The 22,235-nt window shown below is 48.1% G+C and overlaps 1 protein-coding gene across 4 annotated transcripts in view; it reads left to right on the top strand.

Annotated features, from left to right (window-relative positions):
* Positions 1–22,235, top strand: part of plxna4 (plexin A4) — a 283,559-nt gene that overhangs the window by 246,857 nt on the left and 14,467 nt on the right. For all 4 annotated transcript variants that reach the window (XM_061251217.1, XM_061251214.1, XM_061251215.1 and 1 more), the window contains 7 exons: positions 1,608–1,674; positions 3,228–3,374; positions 4,814–4,973; positions 8,681–8,784; positions 13,212–13,311; positions 16,928–17,118; positions 19,822–19,991. In XM_061251217.1, coding sequence (XP_061107201.1) covers positions 1,608–1,674; positions 3,228–3,374; positions 4,814–4,973; positions 8,681–8,784; positions 13,212–13,311; positions 16,928–17,118; positions 19,822–19,991 — 939 coding nt within the window. The remainder of the gene's footprint in view (positions 1–1,607; positions 1,675–3,227; positions 3,375–4,813; positions 4,974–8,680; positions 8,785–13,211; positions 13,312–16,927; positions 17,119–19,821; positions 19,992–22,235) is intronic.

Below are 22,235 nucleotides of genomic sequence, written 5' to 3'. Positions count from 1 at the left end.
TGATCAAACACAGCGCTCCAATGCCGAGGGTATTTAAACCCCCCTTTCCCCCACCGCCCAGGGTATTTAAACCCCCCCTCCCCCCTCCCCCCAACGCTGAGGGTATTTAAATCCCCCATTCCGCCCACCGTCGTGGGTATTTACACCCCCCCACACACACACGGAGTGCGTGCCAGTTGGGCATCTTCAGAGGGAAGCTCCGGGTCTTTGTCCTGCCCTTTAGACGGGGCCGATATCGGGAGGGTGGGCACCAGCGTGCCAGGGGCCCGTGCCAAACTGTGTAATTACGCCGGGGCCCGCACAGGCATTGTAAAACTTTAATCGTTGCAGCGGGAGGAGGGGGAAAGAAGAAAAGAGCCAGCTGAGAAGCCTCTTTCTTCCTTTCTCTCTCTCCCGCTCACTCCTCCTCTCTCACTCTCTCACCCCCTCCCTCGTGTAATAACGGCAATAAACTTCAAAGTGGTCGGGGGCTTGGGCCGTCACAGGGGTGTGTGTGTGTGGGGGGGGTAGGTTTTAGAGGAGATGAGACTCGACCCCCCCTCGACCCCCTCGGCACGGCGAAAGCACCGACGCAGTGCAGGTGGGTGTTAATCCCTTCCAGGTGTGGCGGTGCCAGGAAACGCGGGGTGCCAGCTCTCTCCCTGGCACAGTGGTATTCCCGCCACCCCCCCGCTCTCACTGAGGCGGCACTGAACGCGCGGGAGAGCTGCCCTTGGCGGGGGCAGGGGCAGGGCTGCAGGTGGCAGTTGGGGTGTGAAGGAAGAGGCATAGTCCCCCCCCCTGCCAACCCCCCCTCCTCACACATCCCCCCTCCCTATGGGTATGGGGCCCCACACAATGCGGTAATCCTGAAATATTGATGCTCATTACAGCCCTTCATTGTGGCCGATTTGACAGATTAGCTGTACCCCCCCCCCCCCCCCCACAACCCAATAAAGGACGAAGGAAGCAAACTGAATATGCGAATAAAGGGAATCCGATCCACGTGTCTCCCGTTTCCACATTATTCCATTATTATGTACGAGTATTATTCATTTATACGCCACCAAGGCCTGTTGGCAGGGTGAACGGTCCAGTTAAACACGCTCCTGAGACGCATATACTCCACACACACGCACACACACACACACAAAGAACATGTATTCAGCCTTTTCACTTTCCATTGTAATTGAATATATTTTCCGGCAGATGACTTGGCTCTGTGTTCCAAGCGTTATGAGGATGATTTTGCCGCCTCTGTTCAACTGTATTATGAGGAGACTATATTATGAGGGGATCGGGTGCTTTGCATGAAAGAGTTTTTATATACGACGCCAGTCCAGATGCTTTGGATGAATGAGTTTTTATATATGACGCCGATCCAGATGGGTCATCGAAAAGTTTCATTTCCTCCCTGTGTTGTCTTCCCTGGGTCACGTGAATTCTGCCTTGTGATTACAGTGTACCTTACGAACAATATCATGTTGGAAGTATTCAATCTGCTGTAGTGCTTAAAACATATGCTTCTGTTATATATCTGTGAAAGCACTTGCTCTGGTCATAAGTCCATGTGCAAACACAGTAATAATCATTTCTTTGAAAAATGTTATTTTTCTTTTTTTTTACAGGACCGAATCTGTCGCAGAGAAAATGCTCACAAATTGGTTCACCTTTTTGCTCTACAAGTTCTTAAAGGTAACTTTTATTCCTGACACAACACCTTTTTCTCACTGTAGAACAAAAAGAGCACTTGGGTAAAAAACTGCTGTTTCTTGCTCTGTGTGACCTCACCTTGAGAAAGCTAATCAGACCCCTCCACAGAAAGCAGGCCTCTGTCCCTTCAGCTCAACCCGTGACAGAGCTGCTGTGTCAGCATCGGTTAGAGACTGATTGCCCTGTATCCTTCAGAGCAAACAGAGACATTGACAAATGACAGCACTCCCATTTGTCAAATGAGGAGTATAGAGCTGGCGCATCGAGTCTGAGCTGAGTGGTTTCTCATTTCTGCACCCAAAAGTTCTCAAACTCCGGTTTTCAGAAAGTGGTGGTGGGGTGGACGGAGGACAGAGGGACTGCGGTCCACTTGATGAAACTTTTCGCAACAAGAGGGAACAACTTTTGTCGCCATTTTTAGATTATGTACAACATACAATAATGATCCTCCAGCGAAAGCCAAATGAAATTACACCTTTTCTTTTAGCTCTTAGAACCTTTTAACGTGTTGCCAGTCGTTTGTGCTGTGCTATTTAAACACTCTGTGACGCATTTAAACAATGTGGTTTGAACTGAATCGACAAAGGAGATTTCGTTTCCCGAGGGTGCAAGAACAACACCTCAACTGTGAGATGAACCATTATCCCCCCCTGTTCCATTTGTCTGTCGTTCGCATTTGGACTTTGGAGTGGAGATAAAATGAAATCACCATGAATATGTAATCAGCAAATTGGTGAGAAGCTCTGTTTAATTAGTGTAAATGTTTCCTAAATGTCATCCTTAATAGATGTACACACATGGGATAGCTTAGCTACAGTACAGTACCAGATGTTTTAAAATGACAGAGGCTTTGATCATTACCATCCTACTGTAATAAAGAATTACATTTCAGTTGTAGTATAGCTTTTGTCCAGTATGCCAGGCGAGACGTAGTGTGCATTCCCTTATTGGTATTTACGAGCACCGTTGTGTTAGTCTCCCTGCGTCAGGAGCATGTACAACAGTAAGTGGGCTGTTGACTTACGTACACACATTATCCCTTAGGCTCAGGCTGACTGTGGAAGGTCTGTAGGGGTCTTCCTCAACACTGTTTACTGCAGAGTTTATAGTTCCTGTAAGGATCTTCTTTCAGGTCTTACTGGGGACTTCCTGTAGTACCTACACTGCAATAAAGACTGTCTTAACAAGCATTTTTGTCTTGTAACAAGATCTTTTTTCTGTAAAGTAGAACATTTTAGCTTGTTTCAAGTTACTGTTCGCTTGTCTTATCCCATTGGCAAATCAATGGTAAAGCAGTCAAATTGTCTTACCTGTTTTGCAAAACTTTTGTCTTATTTAGCAAATAAGTCAAAGAAATGAGATCTCAGTGCAATACTAAAATATTTGTTGGTTTTCACTTATCTGTTGGATTTTGCAGTGTGGAGTAGGACTTTGGACACTGGTGTTTCTACAGTAGCCGTTAGGACCTTGTGGTGGTCTTGGTGTTCCTGTAGTCTCCAGAAGCTGTAACGAGCCTGTGTTTCTCCCTTCCCCAGGAGTGTGCCGGGGAGCCCCTCTTCTCCCTCTTCTGTGCCATTAAGCAGCAGATGGAGAAGGGCCCCATCGACTCCATAACGGGCGAGGCGCGCTACTCCCTCAGCGAGGACAAGCTCATCAGGCAGCAGATCGACTACAAGACCATGGTGAGGTCCAAACACAAGGTCCAAACACGAGGTCCAAACACGAGACTTCAACTGTTTCAGAGCTCACCGACGGGAGGTGCCTCAGAGATTAGAGCTGAGGCATTTCTTATGGTGACCATGATCAATCTACAAGTGTGTAATTGGCAGCCTGTAGCATAGTGGTTCAGGTACATGACTGGGACCCGCAAGGTTGGTGGTTTTTTCCCAGGTGTAGCCACAATGAGATCCGCACAGCTGTTGGGCCCTTGAGCAAGGCCCTTAACCTCACATTGCTCCAGGGGGGATTTTCTCCTGCTTAGTCTAATGAACTGTAAGTCGCTTTGGATAAAAGCGTCAGCTAAATAACATTTCATGTTAATGTATAATGTCTGTACAGTTACAGGAATATGTAAAGAGACAGTATGCACAATGACAGTTGCACAATGACAGTTTAACTGTTAAACAATGGCTGACTCAAAGAACGGGAATTTTGTTCTTCCTATTATTAGACCGCTCACGTAACATGTAATAACTGGATAATGATTCGACCCAGTTCAAACATAGCAGACTGACAGGCCATTTAAATTCTATTTTTTCTCATGGAATGTCTTCTCTTCTGGACCTTTTGATTATGTATGATCATGCTGCTGATGGTGATTATGATGATGATGATGATGATGATGATGATGTCAGTGATGGTGCGGGAGATGAGAGTTTATGAATTAGATGCCAATTACATGCCATGATGACTCATAGTAATGAGATGTCTGATAGGCCGGGGTCAGTTGCCTGTGGAAACGGGTTGTTGTGATTGATTCTTTGACAAGGGAGAGTGACAGGGAGACTGGTCCGCCCTTAATAAGGCCCTGACAGCCAGCATATCGTCAGACAGAGGGCATTATTCCCACGGCTTAGACGAGCTCGCATCAACCCCATCCGTATCACAGACAACTCAGTGCCGTCTCCAGTGTACCACTAAAAAGCTTAAAAAATTCTCCCCAAAAATTAGCCATTAGCAGAAGTCGCTCTGTCTCCCACTTAAAGTCCTGAGGTCTGTGGTAGTTGTTTCCTGGGAGTACTAAAAGCCTGAATGAGGTCAGCTTCATTTCCATTCGCTGTATTGATTAAATTAATTGAAATTCAATTCATTAAGTGAAAACTGCCCATAATGTGCAATGGGGACTTTTTATTTAATTCATTGAATTTCAGCAAATTTCCTCCATAGACTTAATTTCGGTGGAATTGATCCCAACACTCTTGCCCATGCTCTCCAACTATTCATGCCAGCAATCACCATATACTGCTGCTTTCAGCTCATTGCCCTGTTAAATTAAGTACCACAATTGCTCTGGTTTATGACAGCATTTAACTATAGAATGAAACAAACTATGAGGCTTTTAATAGCCTATAATCTGATCTAATCTCTGTACCTACTGTTACCCCCCCCCCCCCCACCCTAGGTTGTGAACTGCATACACCCAGACAACGAGAAGAGCCCAGAGATCCAGGTCAAAATCCTAAACTGTGACACCATCAGCCAAGTCAAGGAGAAAATCCTGGATGCCATCTACAAGAACGTGCCCTACTCCCACCGACAGAAGGCCTCAGACATGGACCTTGGTAAGATCTTGGTGCCAGCTTAAAGTCCTAGAACCCTATCGCAAGGCCTGAAGCAGGGATCATCAAATCACAGTCCTCGATGGCAGATCACCCTCCCTTTCCCTGGGAGTCAGGTGTGAAGACAGTCCGGCCAATCAGTAGCACTTATTGTTCAGTTAATTAGTCGGGAGAAAAGAAAACCAGGGCTGGTTTTGGATTTGAGGGCCAGATGTGATGATCCATAGTCTAAAGGGTTCCAGACCTGTAGAGTAGAATGTAGGATGGACGCAAGCAAATATGTTGCAGTATCTACTGTACTTTAGCCTTGGGAATCAGCCTGTTTGGTAGGTCTTCACAATTGACTGCAAAAGTGGATGCAACTCGATATCTGAGGACTTTTCTATGATACTGGAACTTCCTGTTGGAGTCTATGCGAATGGCGGCTTTAGGTGTCTCCCTGTGACGGCAATCTTTCTCTCAGCGATCTGTCTCATGACCACAGTGATACTCATGATCGGTGATCTGTGAATCGGTCCACTTCAAAGCCCCGAGTCCACAGTTGGTTTAGCGGCGGTGGCGAATCGTTGCGTGGCACTGAAAGGCCGGTTGACTGCGAGGCGCGCTCCGCGGAAACAGCTCCGGGGGAGCGGTGGCTTCCCCGCCCCGGCTTTTCGAAAAACTAAATTGGCTGCACAACTCTGGAGATTGGATTCCAGTGTTTTTATTACGGGTTCAGCGTGTTGTTCCGCCGTTTTCATCCACCCTCTTCAGAACTTAAAAGGGATAGCGCTCCGTTCTCCCGCCCGAGTCGTCCGTCAGCGCTCGATGAAACGCAGTCAATCCGCCGTCAGCGCGGTGGAATTGATGAGGTAATTGACCAGCTAAGGAAAAGCCAGGGGAGATGATTCTGATCCTCAAACATCGCTCTGGATGTGTAAAAACGGAACACGGAGTACATTTTCATATAGCTGAAACCGCCACTCTGGCTTTTTCATTTCAAAGCTGTGGTAGCTGCTGTTAACTTACTGTAAGATGCTGTTTATTTTTGTAAACATAATTGGCAGGGAGGCTCTGTTGTTGGTGATGAAAAACAGTCTTATGATCAGCACCCCTCTGTGTAATCCTGTGCCGTGATAATAGATTAGACTCCCTCGTGAAATAACCTCCGCACACTGACTCTACAGAGGGAGCAGTCCATCATGCCTGGAGTCATTTTATTTCTGATTGTATATCCGCCAGTGCCCGCCAGTTTTTCCCCCTTCCCTGTGAGTGTCGTGCCTTTTATGGATTAATATATCAGCGTAGCTTTCTTAGGCCTGCATTTTCAATAATAACATATTTACGGCCAGCTATGGGACTTTGATGGGGTTTCCAGGGGGAATGTCTCTCCGATAAGTGAAGAAATTGTTTTAGCCCTTTCTGGACGGCTCCTGCGCGAAATTGTTTTATGGACCCCGCCACATATGCCAGGGTTATTATTGTTTTATTATTCCCGAGAATGGGAATTTGTCTGGGGGAGCCAGGGACGGCGTTCCAGGCGGAGAGGTCCGGAGGGCCAGGAGAAAAATAGCGGCCCCTGTAAACAAAGGCAGGGCCGCTCTCCGACCGTCCGCTGGGGAGCGAGGGGGGCTTCTGCATTCCGCGGACGCCCCGGCCAGGCTCCGGCTGAAACGCGGCCAGATCGCCGGCTCCGATAAGGATAATGGGATCGTGCCAGCTTCTGTCTCACGGCCACTCCCGTAACAAATTGGGCAGGAATGCCTCTGTCCTCCTCTTTTGTGTTTGTTCTGCGGTGGGGCCTCCTGGGGCTGCGCTGGGAAGGACCAGGTGAGAGCTAAACCTTCCCAGCAGCCTCGTCTCTCTCTCATTCTCTCTCCGCTTGTCCTTCACGCTCTTTCTCACTCTCTTTTTTCATGCCCTCCTTTTCAACCTCGTGATCTCCCCCTCACTCTCTCTGCCTCTCTCTATCGTTCCATCTCTCCCCCTCTCTTCTTCTCTCTCCTTCTCCCATATCACGGCACGTGCCCCGGTTACCCTTTCCCTCTGAAGAGCATCTGCTCCAACCCCTGTCTTTATTCCTTCCCGCCCTTCCAGGGAGCGGAAAGAGGATTTCGGGGATATGGGATTTGGGATTTGGGGGACGCACTGCCTGAACCATGTCTCCCTTCTCCTTTGTCTCGTTGTTCCGTTTATTGTGTCCGACTGGAAAGGAGCCTCATTTCCATGTTTATAGAAGGGCGTTGAGCTCCGAGAAATATAACAGGATGTCTATCCCCCGATCCCTGATGCAAAAAAAGCCATTCTGATCTCCCGATGCACTGCATCATTCGCCGAATATCTGCCGCTTCTGAGCAAATCTCCCAGCGTGCGCTGATCAGACTGGGAACTGACAACGGGGAATAAGAGTTTTCATCAGCTAACACGACTTGACATGTTTGTACGCGTGCAAAAACAAAAAGGGAAGAGAGGAACAAAAAAGCGCCAAAAGAGACTGCGTCTCTCATTTAAGAGGAGCGCTGTTTTCATCGCGCGGCGGCGTGTTGCTGTGGCGGTGTGCTCTCCCCCCCCGTTGTTCCTCCGACGGCGGTAATAATAATAACTGCCCGCTCAGCGCGAGGCTCTGGGGCCCGGACCTGCCGTGGGGCGGGCGGTTCGGCCGGTCGCGGATGAGAAGGGAAGCGCTTTTCAGTCCCCGCTGTAATAACCGCCCATCGATCGGCCGCCCAGCCAATTCTCCAGGCCTTACAAAGTGCAGAGTGGGTGATTCTTTTTCTCACTCATTCGCTTTCTTCTCTGTTCTCTGACTCTCTCTCCCCCAATAGCTGCGATTCAACCTCTCCCTTAAATGCTAATTCAGACTCTTAACAAACATGTTTCCAAAGCGTAAATAAATGAAAAGCCCACTTTTAATAACATGATGTCAGTGCTCAGAGCTTTTAGTGAAATTCAGTGGTTGTACAATACAGTGGTCTTTGTCACATCCATTTTTAGGAAAGCATTTCTTGAGCACGGCTCACAATGAGAATGTTGCATTCACACTCGGGCTAAATGGTTTGGCCTCCTGGCAGCACAATCTAGTGATTCGACTGAAACAAAATGAATGCCTCATAAAATGAACAAATTTGGACCTTGGTTGTTTTCTTAGAAGTCATTCTGCCAGATTGTCAACTTACTCCAAAAGAGTGGCCAGAAATGCCACTGCTGCTGACAAAACTTTTATTTTTAATAAATGAACTTTTTCGCTCCTCCATTTGTAATTTGGCAGCAATCATGTCGCAAGTTCAGACAGGGTGATGCTCTGAGCCTCAGCAGATTTACTTCAGTTAATTTTAACACTCTTCCTTGAATCAAGCAGGCAATATTTCTCATTGGCAGAATGAAACCTTTTATCTGCAACACAGAAAAACGGACGCTTGCTTTACCTAGGATTACCCTGGGTTTTACATGAGCATATATAGATTTAAAAATAAAATGTATTGCCTCATCTATTATGCTGAAAAGAAAAGGCAAATGAATAATTACATGGCATTAATAGGCTGTGAGTTCTATGAATATTTAATGTTTTGACTGAGCCAAAACTCATTCTTAGAAATGGGCGTTATTATAACGTGCAAAGTATCTTAACAGGCTTTGAATAACAACGATTTGATCCTACTGATTTTCTGTCTGTGACGTGTGCATTTTAAGTGTGCTTTCAGCTCTCCTCTGATGCCGTTTTACCTCTGCAGAGTGGCGTCAGGGAAGAGGACTACGAGTCATCCTCCAGGACGAAGACGTCACCACGAAGATAGAGAGCGACTGGAAGAGACTCAATATGCTGAGTCACTACCAGGTAAACTCCCTCTTCATCTGCAGTCACAGAGTCAATATTCTGAGTCACTACCAGGTAAACTCCCTCTTCATCTGCAGTCACAGAGTCAATATTCTGAGTCACTACCAGGTAAACTCCCTCTTCATCTGCAGTCACAGAGTCAATATTCTGAGTCACTACCAGGTAAACTCCCTCTTCATCTGCAGTCACAGAGTCAATATTCTGAGTCACTACCAGGTAAACTCCCTCCTTATCTGCAGTCACAGAGTCAATATTCTGAGTCATCAGAGTCATTACATGAGTCATTACCAGCCCTAGTGTAAAATGTAGGTATGACTAGCTTGAAATGACCATCTACCAGCTGTTTCAGGACCTTGAGCTGGTCAAACCATGTTGAGTATGGAGCTTATTTAATGTGGTCAACCAGCTACCAACTGTTTCAAAACCTAGTTTGAGCCTTTTTTTCAGCAGGGAGGGAAACTCCCTCTGCATCTGCAGTCATCGACTCAAGATTGCGGGTCATCACTACCTGATAAACACATCTTATGCTGAATCAGTAGCTTACCCTGTATCTTAATTCAAATGAATACTCTGCAGTGTTTTTGGGTAGCCTACACACAGCGAGAGTGGTGTGTGCCATTTCTGTGTGGGGTAAACTGCAGACGAGGAGTACTGTCTGGTGCGTTTATTGCCTTTCCACTAATGAAGTTCTTCAGGTGCTCAGAAGATGCTGGGAGGTGCCGTGTTCAGTGGAGCGTTCGTTTGTACAGGAGGAGAGAAGCAGCTTATTGCTTTAGATCGTTAATTTTATAGTTCGACTTCTCTCAGTCTATCTTAATATAACATTTGCATTCTTCGCCGCAATAAGGGGGAAAAGAGAAAGGAAAACAGAATTGTGTTAATTGGTTTCCGATAGATGTGTATTTATGTACTGAGACACTGCGGAAAGCTTTGATAGTTTGTCTGGCCTTTGAAGACGAAAACGCGCATGTTTAAGATCATTAGGATGGAGCTAATGTGGGAGGGAGGGAGGGAGGGAGGGAGAGAGGGAGGCAGGGAGGCTACAGAGCTGAAAGCTCACGCAGAGTCTCTGCCCGGACCTCCTCCAGAGATAATCGCACAAACTACAGGAGGAAAAAAAAAATAGTCTCATCTAAATCCCTTTCATTTTTTTTTTTTTTTTGTGTGTGCCTCCATTACATGCAAATCCTCACAAAATGATCCTCTTGAGATAGCAAGTTTTGCGCTCAGGAACACAGGGACTGTCCTTGTCATTTGGGCCTGTCTGTGCCAGTCCCGCGAATTCATGTGTGTGCACCATGAGAACCAACTCAAACAGAATTAGAAGGAAAAGGCATTTGATGGCCTGGGATGGACCTGTTCATGCAAGATCATGCAAAGCTCAGTGATCGATAATGGTATGTTAGAGTGTACTGTATACTTCAGTATTAAATCATGTTGATAATGTGTAGGACCATATAAAGGAGCTTATAGAACTGCTTATAAAACAGACGTTCCGTAATACACTCAGTGAGCACTTTATTAGGTATTTATGAGACATACTTCTGCTGCTGTAGCCTATCCACTTAGAGGTTTAATGTGTTGTGTGTTCAGAGATGCTCTTCTGCATACCACTGTTGTAATGTGTGGTTAATTGCGTTACTGTCACCTTCCTGTCAGCTTCGATCAGTCTGGCCCTTCTCCTCTGACCTCTCTCATTACCAAGGCGTTTCCATCCACAGAACTACCGCTCTCTGGATGTTTTTTTTGTTTTTTTGCACTATTCTGATTAAACTCTAGAGACTGTTGTGCGTGCAGATCCCAGGAGATCAGCTGTTACGGAAATACTCAAACCAGCCCGTCTGGCACCAGCAATCATGCCACGGTCGAAATCACTGAGATTTTTTCCACATTCTGATGGTGTATGTGAATATTAAGCTCCTGACCTGTATCTGCATGATTGTATGCATTGATTGCCGAACGAATGGCTGATTAGATAATCACATAATAATACAAATTTGGAGATAAAGTGCTCAGTGAGTGTATAAACGGTATTGCACTGAATAGGTGATTCATGGCAATATGTTAGTTGACGCAGTTAATACACTAGTTAGTCTTGGAAAACTGTGTCCTTGAGTTTGAATAGCGGTTGAGTGAGAGAGCTTGGATACACGTAAAGACAGAAATGATGATTGGTAGTGCAGTTGCAGTAAGTTAGCTTATGAAGTCTTGCTCTTTCCACTATTGCCCCCGGCAACATCTCGCTGCTAACCCCTTACGCCCCGGGGTATGAGGGTAGACTCTACCACCCACAATCCACCTTTGCCTTCAGGGCCCCTTAAAGGTGAAAGGAAGGAGAGACGAGAGACAGGACTCCCCCTCCTCAGGTGTTATTAGGACATCGGTGGCGAGGGGAGAAAGATAAAGACTGAATTAGAGGTGGGAAAATGACTGACACAGGAGAGGCCAAGCGTCACAGCAACGAGCTGTCGGAAGAGCCAGAGATAAGATAAGAACAGAATGTCATTCAGCTGTCTGCCAACGACATGCCCTTCGCCACATATGCACACACACACACGCGCGCGCGCGCGCATACACACACACGCACAGGGCTCGTCAGCATCCGTCCACCCGACCGGGCCCAGATTGGGAGACGGAGATAGGAATAGCCTGCTCTTCATTAAGGTGTAAATAATTTCCTGTGTAAGCCGGCCACCCTCCAAATGAGGCTTTAGAGAGAGGGGTCTGCGCTGTGCTTAAATTAAATGTCACGCTGTCGAGCCTGGGTGCTGAGCTCGAGACGGGGGAATGGATTAGGGGCTGATTGGAATCGGAGATGAGATAATGAAGATAGAAGTTAATTCATTTTTGGTCGGGGAGGGCGAGTTATCCTTGGCAAAAAAGCTATCAGGCACTCAAAGCCTGTTAGCACTGTGGAGAATAGAGGAAGGCCAGGAGATTTCTCTCTATCTCTCACTCAACGCTCACCTCTCGCCCACCTGGAGTATGGCTGTGTTTGCCACCTGGTGACACCGCGTCCCTGAAGGAACGAGCAGAAATAAACACGGAGCCATATCCAATCTACCCTCAATTTGATATTGTGATATCATTCTGTCTTCATGTGCTGCCTTTTGAGAAGTGAAAGGCACCTCCACTTAAACGGTGTTCGGTTTCCAGATGGATATACATCCTTATACATCCATCCCCCTCTCTCTCTCACACTGTCACACACACGCACACACACAATGTACTGTAGCAGGATTTTGACATATGAATATGAGATCACATAGTAATAGTAATGCCCTCAGATCCAGGAGATAGACCCTTGGGTTTTAGAATAGAGGGCAATTTGAAATATACGTTTTCTATAGCTCCACTTGCCATTATCATTGAAAGTAAAGTAAACTTGTATCTAAATCAGACCATAGGTCCATTTTAAGCATATGGAAATACATTTCTAAAAGTGGTCAGTCAGCCTGATGTTTAGTTATTCAGATCATTGCTGATGGCCAGGCAGTGCAGGACAGCTATAGCCAGCCACATAGCCGCAGTCTCGTCTTCTCATCAGAAGAGAGGGAGAGAGAGAGAGAGGGAGAGAGAGAGAGAGAGGGAGAGAGAGAGAGAGAGGGAGAGAGAGAGGGAGAGAGAGAGGGAGAGAGAGAGGGAGGGGTGGAGTGGAGTGTGATGAGGGAGCTGTGCAGAGTCTGATTGTGTTTGGAGGCTCACATCGCTCCTGTCAGCCCTTCCCTCTCTCCTGAGTGAAATGGCTCATATTCTGCAGGGAGCCATTACACTGCAAACTGAAGCACCGCTCAGACGGCCAGCACTGTCAGGGCCCCCATCCCCACACACTGCCTGTCTATAACCGCACTCTGCCTGTCTAACTGCACACACCCTGTCTAACTGCACACTCCCTGTCTAACTGAACAGTCCCTGTCTAACTGCACACACGTCTAACTGCACACTCCCTGTCTAACTGAACAGTCCCAGTCTAACTGCACAAACCCTGTCTCACTGAACAGTCCCTGTCTAACTGCACACACCCTGTCTAACTGCACACACCCTGTCGAACTACAGACTCCCTGTCTAACTGCACACACCCTGTCTAACTACACACTCCCTGTCTAACTACACACTCCCTGTCTAACTCCACACTCCCTGTCTAACTACACAGTCCCCCCACTCATAACCTGTCTAACTTTGAAGGTCTGTTGAATACACTTTTCAGCATATATACTGTATAGTGTTCACAGATTGGACTAATGATAGTGCTCCCTCCCCTCTCAGCGAAATGGGAGCCAGCTCTCTGGTGTTCTAACCGTAGACTGTCGATAAAATATGGACCAAGTGTCCGTGAGGTCACCCACTGACTTACAGGAAGTGGTGAAAACGTGAGGTTTTTGCTCGGTTCTGACCCTCCGTGTCTCCACGTTTCCTTGTCTCTGCAGGTCCCTGATAACTCAGTGGTGGCCATCGTCCCTAAGCAGGTCATGGCCTACAACTCTGTCAACAACTCCACCGTCTCCAGGACATCAGCCAGTAAATACGGTATGTCTGCCACTGCTTGTGTGTGTGTGCATCTGTGTGTGAGCGTGTGTGTGTGTGCGTGTGCAGGTGTGCGTGCATCTGTGTGTGTGTGTGGTACTGTGTGTATCTGCTCACCACAGGGGCACTCATTTGGGGCACCATTAGAAGGAGGTTTGAGAATCAGGGGTCAGATTTATCTCTCTGGGGCAGTCCCATCCTTCCGGAACATAAGCTGCAGGCAGGGAGGGCAGCCAGAGATCTGGCGGGTGTGAGATCTGGTGCCAGCCTGTGCCAGGAGAGGGGGCCCACTCCCACCAATCCCTGCCAAGGAATCCTCACAACTCTCGCCACACATCTGTGCCACAGCCCTGCCCCTGTTTCTGCAGCCTGACTCACAAGCCACGTGTGCAGACATATTTACTCACACTCACATGTACATACACACACACACACACACACACACAGCCCTGCCCCTGTTTCTACAGCCTGGCTCATGGGCCACGTGCGCAGACATATGTACTCACACGTGTACACACACACACGCACAGAATATTACATATGTACTCACACTCACACATATGCACACACGCACGCACACATACACACACACACATACACACACAAACACACACGCACATGCACACACACTGAAACACTCACACGTACATACACACACACATACACACACAAACACACACGCACATGCACACACACTGAAACACTCACACGTACATACACACAAACATACATACATACACACATACGCACGCACACACATACATACACACACTGCCCTGCCCCTGTTTCTACAGCCTTACTCACGGGCCATGTACGCAGACATATGTACTCATACGTACACACACACACACACACACACAGACACACACACTCACGCATACTTACACACTCACACAGAATATTCCATACGTATTCACACTCACACATACATACACACACACACACACGCACCCACATGCACACACAGGCACACACACATGCAAGCGCACACACACACACACACATACACACACAAGCACGCACATGCACACACACTCACATACATACACACACACACACACACTCACACACACGCACACACACAGACACACACACACATGCACACACACACGTACGCACACACACACACACATACACACACATACAGTAAAGTAGTCTCAGTTCTTCCAATTTGCCCCCAGTGGCAGTGCACGTTCACCTCTCCTCACATCTCCACACTCACAGGTAACAGCCGCCCAGCACGACAGCTGTTCTGCAGTCAGACCTGACTTCTCATCTTTCTAATAAGGAGTGCCCATATCACAGCGCGCAACATGAACGCTGCTAAATCAAACTTATGGGCTAGCCTCCATTATTCTTCCTGCCCATTCCTAGCCTGTGAAATAATAACAGCTTCACGTTTATGCAGTAGCGCACTCATTATCCTCTTTCTTTTCCATTCTTCTGCCTGAACCCTGCGGCGTGCTGGTAATAGAAAAAAATGTAAACGCTAATGTCAAGTTATTTAATAGGATGTTGGCCCCACCAGCATTTTACATTCAGGTGGCTGCTGTCAGGTTCAAATTCATGGTCAACCGAGCTGCGATTGCTCACCTGTTTTTGCCTTGTACTGGAAATTACACCGCAAACCCGGGGCGAGCACTTTCACCCGCTGTTGACCTTTGCTGATGATGTCTGCCATGCCGATGCGACCTTAGATATTGTTGCTTTTGAGACATCAAGTTGAGCTGCACTGGTCGCTGAAGCTCTTCCCAAATTCACCCCAGACGTCACCCCTCTTTCAGAGTTACTGCGGCTTCCTCTTGCTGCCGGCTCGAAATGATTGGCAATGAGTGTCTTATATGTGACCCTAAGCATGCTGGGATGAGTCACACCTACGTGTGTATGAGTCACACCTATGTGTTTCCATGTACAGTACTTGTTGTTGGTCATGTACCCAGGTGTTTTTTTCTTCAGGTCTCATCCGTCATTGGGCAGTGATGATGGTGGAATATGTCCGCAGCTACTAGCTGTGTCTGATCTGCTGAGCTCTAATCTTAGCAGGATATCCTTAATTGACTGTTTAGACGAAAACAAGTGGAACTTTGGGCCAGTGACATTAATCGATCAATTAGATATCAGGTAGATAAGAATACCAACATTATCGCTAGCATTGAAGGCCAGATTTCAGTGTCCCTGTTCTACAGGTTGCAGTTAACTGGAAGCACAGCACCAGAGCACGAACAGCAGATTTACCGTAGGAGGGTAACATGTCCCGTAACACTGAAATGGGGTAAATCTGCCAGGGCTTCTGGGATTCCGGGGCAGAGTCCATTCGACAGGGTAACAGGAAAGACAGGGTGAAAGTAATTAGTCTATCCACACTCTCCCTCCCCAGATTCTAAGAGGCACCCTCCATTTTGTTTTCATTAGATTGCCATCAGAATAGAGCTATCAGAATGGAGTCTATTAACCTGATAAAGCAGAGGATCAAAGCATGGCTCCAACCATGAGCACTCGGGCAACATCAAATGCAACATTAAGTGCACATCTCCATAGTCTCTCACCTCCACTCCAAATTGATTTAAAGCTGGGAGAAGCGCGGAGAAGCCACACGTCACTTCGCTTGGCTTCACTTTGTAATGAACTTCAAACAGCCCAAGCCACTTCAGCGCGAGAAAGTGGGGGATCCATTTTGAACTCTCGGAATGGACACCGAGAAAGAAGAGAAAATTGGATAAATAATGGCCAAGGGTGCCAAAGAAAAGAAAAAAAAAGAAACTGACTCCTTAGTTTATCGAGAAAGAGGCGCGATACACCTGACTGGATTCCGGGGGAGGCGGCAGTTGCACGGTTTTCCTTCCTGGGCCCGTTTCTGCTCGACAGAATCCGTCAGACCCAATTACTCCACCGCCGCCAAATACGGCCCACTCAATATCCTGAGAGACAAAGGGAGGTTGGGGTGCGGAGGGGGTGTCACGATCTCCGGCGGTGACCCCCCTGCACCGTTTCCCATCATGCCGAGAGGCCCGAGTCAGGTTCAGGAAGTCAGCCTGCCCCACACACTTCTGCAGGTCTCTCTCTCTCTCCCTCCCTCTTTCTCTGTCTCCCTGCATCATCTCTCGCTTTCCGCAGGGCTGCCTCCCTGTCTCTGGAGAGATTGATTTCTCCACCGTTGGCCACAGCGAAAAACAGCGTTTCTCTCTCTCTCTTTTTTTTTTTTTTTTACTTTCCCCCAGCGCAGTGTGGCGCTGATCAATTCCTTTCACACTGTGCAAACAAGCGGTGACCTTTATTTCTCCTTAAATGTCATTGCCGCTCTCACCATTGTCTGGACTATAAATATTTCATTGCATCTGACACCTGTTTGATTTTGTGTCTTCGAGCGTACCATGGGCCGCTCGCAAAAAAAAATGAAAACGAACTTAACGGACCAACCGTCATTAAAGATTTATATTTCATTTCAGCTGTTTTCCTGGGAGTACTCGGCAAATGCTGGGTGGGTGAAAACATCAACCCGGCCGAGTTTGAAGACAAGGGTGCCGCGTCCGTCGGTGGTCTCTGTGGAAATAGGGCCGGGTGTCTTTGGCGAGCTGACGTGTCTAAACTCTGTCCCCGCCTTGTTCCCGTGTTCCCACAGAGAACATGATAAAGTACACGGGCAGCCCGGATAGCCTGCGCTCTCGCACGCCCATGATCACGCCCGACCTGGAGAGCGGGGTCAAGGTGTGGCACCTGGTGAAGAACCACGAGCACGGCGACCAGAAGGAGGGCGACCGCGGGAGCAAGATGGTGTCCGAGATCTACCTGACCCGCCTGCTGGCCACCAAGGTGAGTCCGCCCAAATGCCCAGAGAGGAGGGGCTCAGACCTCCACGCTAGTAAGGCCGGTTACTGTGCTGGAGTTCACACAAAAGTCATCTTTTTTATTGTCGGTACATTATCTCAAACACCTTAACATGGCCGACAGTGCCGATAACTTCTACTTGCATATCCTCTAGCCTACACTCTCAGAAAACATGTTCCAAAAGGAACCCAGTGATTCCATAGATTCCTATCTAGCTAAATGGTTTTTTGTTGGTCAAAATGGTTCTTTGTCTAGGAGCTTTCACCCTTACTCACCTATGACAGAGGGTTCCATTTCCATGGAAGCCAAAGAGCCCCTTTCTTTGAGAGTGTAGTCAAACAGAGTCCAAACCAGATGCGGCTTGGCGAAACCGTGGCCCATGAGCCTTTGCAGAGGGAAGCTGAGGTGAAGCTTGGGTGTTTATTGGCCCTGTGACATTCCAGGTGATGGACTGCAGAGCTGTGAAACTTGCGCATGTGTAACTTCCTGCAGAAGCGCTTCTGGAAATGTGATCTCATGTGAAGAATTCCCATGAAATGATGCTTGCCTTGCTTGGTTTTAAGTGTGACTGCACTCAGCAAGTAATTCTGTTTGGTCGGAAAGAAATCAAGACTTTGATCCCCCTGCTTGCTGGAAATCACAAACACGCACCGAAATGATTTGATTTTTTTAACGAGCCATTCTAATTCGCATGGAGACGAGATGACAAGCCCGGTACACAAAACTGTAATTAATGAATTTGTCGGAGTATGGGAAGGATATACGCTCAGCCTTCACATTCTGATTCAGACTGTGATCTGTGGCTCTGACAGAAAGTCTGAAAGGATTGAAAACCGGTTGCCCGGGTCACATTCAGATTTTTTTTATGACTTTATAATGGAATTGGCGAGTGGCGAGATTCATAAGATCTCATAAACAGATTTTCGCCTGAGAAGCCCTGACACAGCGGTGAGAGTGTCGTCTGTCATTTTCCCAGGTTTCCATTACTCCGGCTGGGAGAGAGCGAGACGGTGAAACGGCACGTAATTAATACGCAGCGAATTTCCCAGTGATTACCGCGCCCGGGAGAGGGACCGCCGTGTCATATTTTTTTTTTAGACGGATTGTTTTTGCGGATCCGCGGGTTTATCCCGGAGCATCTTTCTTCATGAAAAATGATCGCTGTGACAACGCTGTAATTGACTGCGTTTGGCTCTCACCTCCCCAATAAATACCTAGGGTCTGCAGCGGGCGCGGACGCCCCACATATTACACCCATCAGTGCCACTCCGCTCCCGCTCTCCCCGCCTGGTTTACGAGCGCCCCAACACGCGTAACCCCGGGGAGGGGCCGAGTGCGCTAACGGAGCCGTTAATGTTAATCATTCGGCTACTAAATAAAGTCCATGTATTTACAATTCTGTTAGCAGCAGCTTGGACAAATGACTGATCGCATTATCGAAGGCTGTTAATGGAAGTTTGGCCAAATTAGCCAAATGGCCAGATACGTGCACACGCTGACAGCCCCTCCGCGCAAGGCTGATGATGTCATCGCTCGCCCAGCGGGAGGCTCTGTGAAACCTGTCAGGGAATTATTTTTTTATTTTCACATTAACGTCTCCTCGGTGTCCAGCTCGACAGCAGGGACAAGGAAAGAAATATGTATTTTCATCTCTGCAGAGTGATAAGCTATCAGAAACGGGGGACAGTGGAGAATTACTCCTGTGATTGTCAGCGAACAGGATTCAGGGTTTTTTTTTTTTTGGTTGCTGTTTGAAAGGAGAGTGATTGTGTTTGCGGCTGTTATACTAACCTAGCCTGACCAGGCTTCCAGCTTGCAGTAGATAGCCGGGCTCTGCCTCTTACTTTGCATTATATCATCTGCTTTTTTTATGGGTGGATTAGATTTTTTCCCCCTCGTTCTCACCCTGGAACTCCACGGCATTAAATCAAATTATGGTCAATGGAGAAGTGTGGGAGCTAATCCCGCCGCACAAAGCAGCTTAAGAGATTGTGCCACTGTTCGCTGATTTTATTAAAGTCAACTGTGAAATGCAACTATTTCCTATTAAGAGGGAAGATTCGCACCTGAGCTGTTGTTGCGTGGCTCATGACACGCGTGTACACACACACATACAGGCAATTCAAGTTTGCAGTACTCCCCTCAAAACTGCCCCGCTTTGGCAGCTTCTATAGTCTAGCGCACCAAAGAGGAAGAAATATGCTAACATGGAAATTTTGAGCATGAAATGGCTCTTTGTGTAATCTCACAATGGGACTCTTGTCAGCCCATTTTGCAGAGAAAAAAAGGATGTAGTTGCAGAACGGGCTGGCATTGTCCCTGCTTTGAGCAATTTTCCATCAAGGTTCATTTACGTGAATTTATCCAGATCAGTTTTGCTCCGGTGGCTTTGCAAAATACCTTGGCTGTGTCAGAGTGCTGTTGAAATCACTGCTCTGTAGTGTGTAAATAATGTACGCGGGTGTACCACGTGTCAGTGCAGTTCTGTGTGTGTGTGTGTCTGTATGTGTGTGAAGACTATGTATCATTATGTCTGTGTGTATATACTGTATAAATCATTAGCTCTCTGTGGTAAAGTGTCTGATTGTGTCTCTCCACCGCTGGTCATGTGACGTCGCTCCACCGCTGGTCATGTGACGTCTCTCCACCGCTGGTCATGTGACGCCTCTCCCTTGTCGGCTTCCCCAGGGCACGCTGCAGAAGTTTGTGGACGACCTCTTCGAGACCATCTTCAGCACGGCCCACCGTGGCAGCGCCCTGCCCCTCGCCATCAAGTACATGTTCGACTTCCTGGACGAGCAGGCGGACAAGCACGGCATCCACGACCCGCACGTGCGTCACACATGGAAGAGCAACTGGTGAGTACCGGCCAAAACCGGCTTCAGCAGGTCCCGACCACATACCGACCACTGCTCAACCAGTCTTAACCCAGTCCCGACCCCAACCTGACCATATCCTGACTGCTCCTCACTCAATCTTAACCCAGCCCTGACCCTATCCTCACCTGATTCTGACCTGGGTCTGAACGCATCCTGACTGCTCCTCCGGTCCTGACAGATCTGGATTTAAATAGTATTTGTTTTAGATTCAAATACTGTTTTAGATTCTGCATTGGACTTTCCTGGTGTATTGGAACAAATATAATGATTCCAAAAGTGTAAACACCACTCACTTGGTCAAATACAGGCTCAAACACACTGGGCAAGATCAATAGAGTACAGAAAAGTAAATACTATTTTAACTCAGGTCTGGATCCTGACCTGGATTTGATCTAACCCTCAGGTGACCTCGACCTGACCTCGGCCCCATTTAGATATAATCCTAACCTTAGGGCAGTCCATCCCTCGCACACCGACAGCACAAACATTATTTATTTGTTCTCACGTAAGGGATTCAAATGCCTTGCGCTCTCAGACGGCTGTTATTAAACAAACTGCTCTCAAACAGTTTGTTTATTTTGTCTTTAGTTTTGCACAGCGACGCTAATTTTTCCTCCTGTTTTTATTATGTTAGCATGAATGTGAGAGTGGGGAGAGGGGGAGGGGGAGATTGGGGGGGATCTAAGAGAGAACTGCAGAGCTCAATGCAGCAGACAATCTGGCTGGAGCTACGGTATAGACTCACACACTCCCATACTGCAGGCCCAGAGCCCGGGCCTCCGAGCAGAGTCTGTGGATAAACGCCGTTTATGAGCCTACGTGATTACACGGCCCACTTGCTCCAAACCTCCCCCCCCCCCCCCCTCGCTCACCGCGTCCCCCCGCCTCCCCTCACCCACCTTCGGGTCCGTCACCGAGATCCTCAACGCCGGGCCGGCACGAGAGACGGTCGCGCTAACGAGCTAACCTCCGCCGTAGCCCCTAATCAAGCCCCGCGGCTCTCTTAATTCCTGTTTGTCCTCGCTTTTGTTTGCCGGGAGACGGCGCTGGCCCTGCTTTCCTCTGCGCCGTTTTGGCTGGGGAGGAAGGCGGTGGCGGTTATCCTGCTGGCAGGAAGGAGCGGCTCGCGGCGCCGCGGGCTGGGGGGGAGGACGGCGGCGTCGTGGCGCGGAAGGCCGGTTTAATCGCGGGAAACGGAGCGCGCGCGGCGGAGCGTGAGTGATCGTTACACACAGGGAGAGACGGAGCGGCTCATCTTAGCGCGCCGTGCACGGTTGAGGGACATTCTCATTACCGCTAAATTACACCTTGGAGAGACGAGGATTGGCTCAACCTTCAGAGAGAGAAGTAACCGGGATTTTGCAATTACGGTAACTGCGGCTTTTTAGCCGGGCGGGCGAGCAGAATGCAGGCGGCTCGTGCGAAGCGGAGACGTTCACCAGATTGTGCGCGTTTTACACAACGCCATTGGCCGTGGCAGCAGTGAGAAATGCGTTTCACACCGGTGCCCTGTTTATTAACACACAGTAGTCCATAAAATGTCCTGATTGTCTAATTGAGAAATTAAAGTGGTGAAGTGGAGATATCGGCTGTGCGGTGATTTACTACAGTGGCTCCAGGAGAGGCTGTCAGTCACTCACAGAGGGGTGTTCTCCACACCTGACTTCCCTACACTGGGGTGACAGGGCTCACAGAAGGCCCATTTTTACCCCTGTCCCGCCCCCTCCATTCATCACAGGGAAAGGAGAGGGTCTGTCAGCGTGTTTATGACCTCACAACACGTACAGATGGAGATAGGGTGAGGGAGCAGTCAACCCTTTAATGGAGAGCTCACAGAGGTCTATATCTAGCTCTGTGTGTGTGTGTGTGCATTCATGCAAGTTTAGGTGTGTGTATGTGTGTGTGTGTGTGTGTGTGTGTGTGTGTATATGCATGTGTGTTTGTCCGTGCATATGTATTCATGCATGTGTAAGTGCGTGTGTGTGTGTATGTGTGCGCACGTGTGTGTGTGCACTGATGCAAGTGTGTGTGTGTGTGCGTGTGTGTGTGTGTGTGTGTGTGCGTGTGCATGGCACAGCATGTCACTTACTTCCTGGATTGGCTTATTGGCTTAAACTGGTATACATGCTGAAGAGGTATAGATTTCTCTGCTTAATGCAATCAGTGAAGAATATCCTACTCCCATTCACCAATCTCTGACATTGTCTTTTATTTGTCTCCAAA

Source organism: Conger conger, chromosome 8 (assembly GCF_963514075.1).
Source record: "Conger conger chromosome 8, fConCon1.1, whole genome shotgun sequence".
Lineage (NCBI taxonomy): Eukaryota > Metazoa > Chordata > Actinopteri > Anguilliformes > Congridae > Conger > Conger conger.
This window is presented reverse-complemented; position numbering and strand designations above follow the sequence as displayed.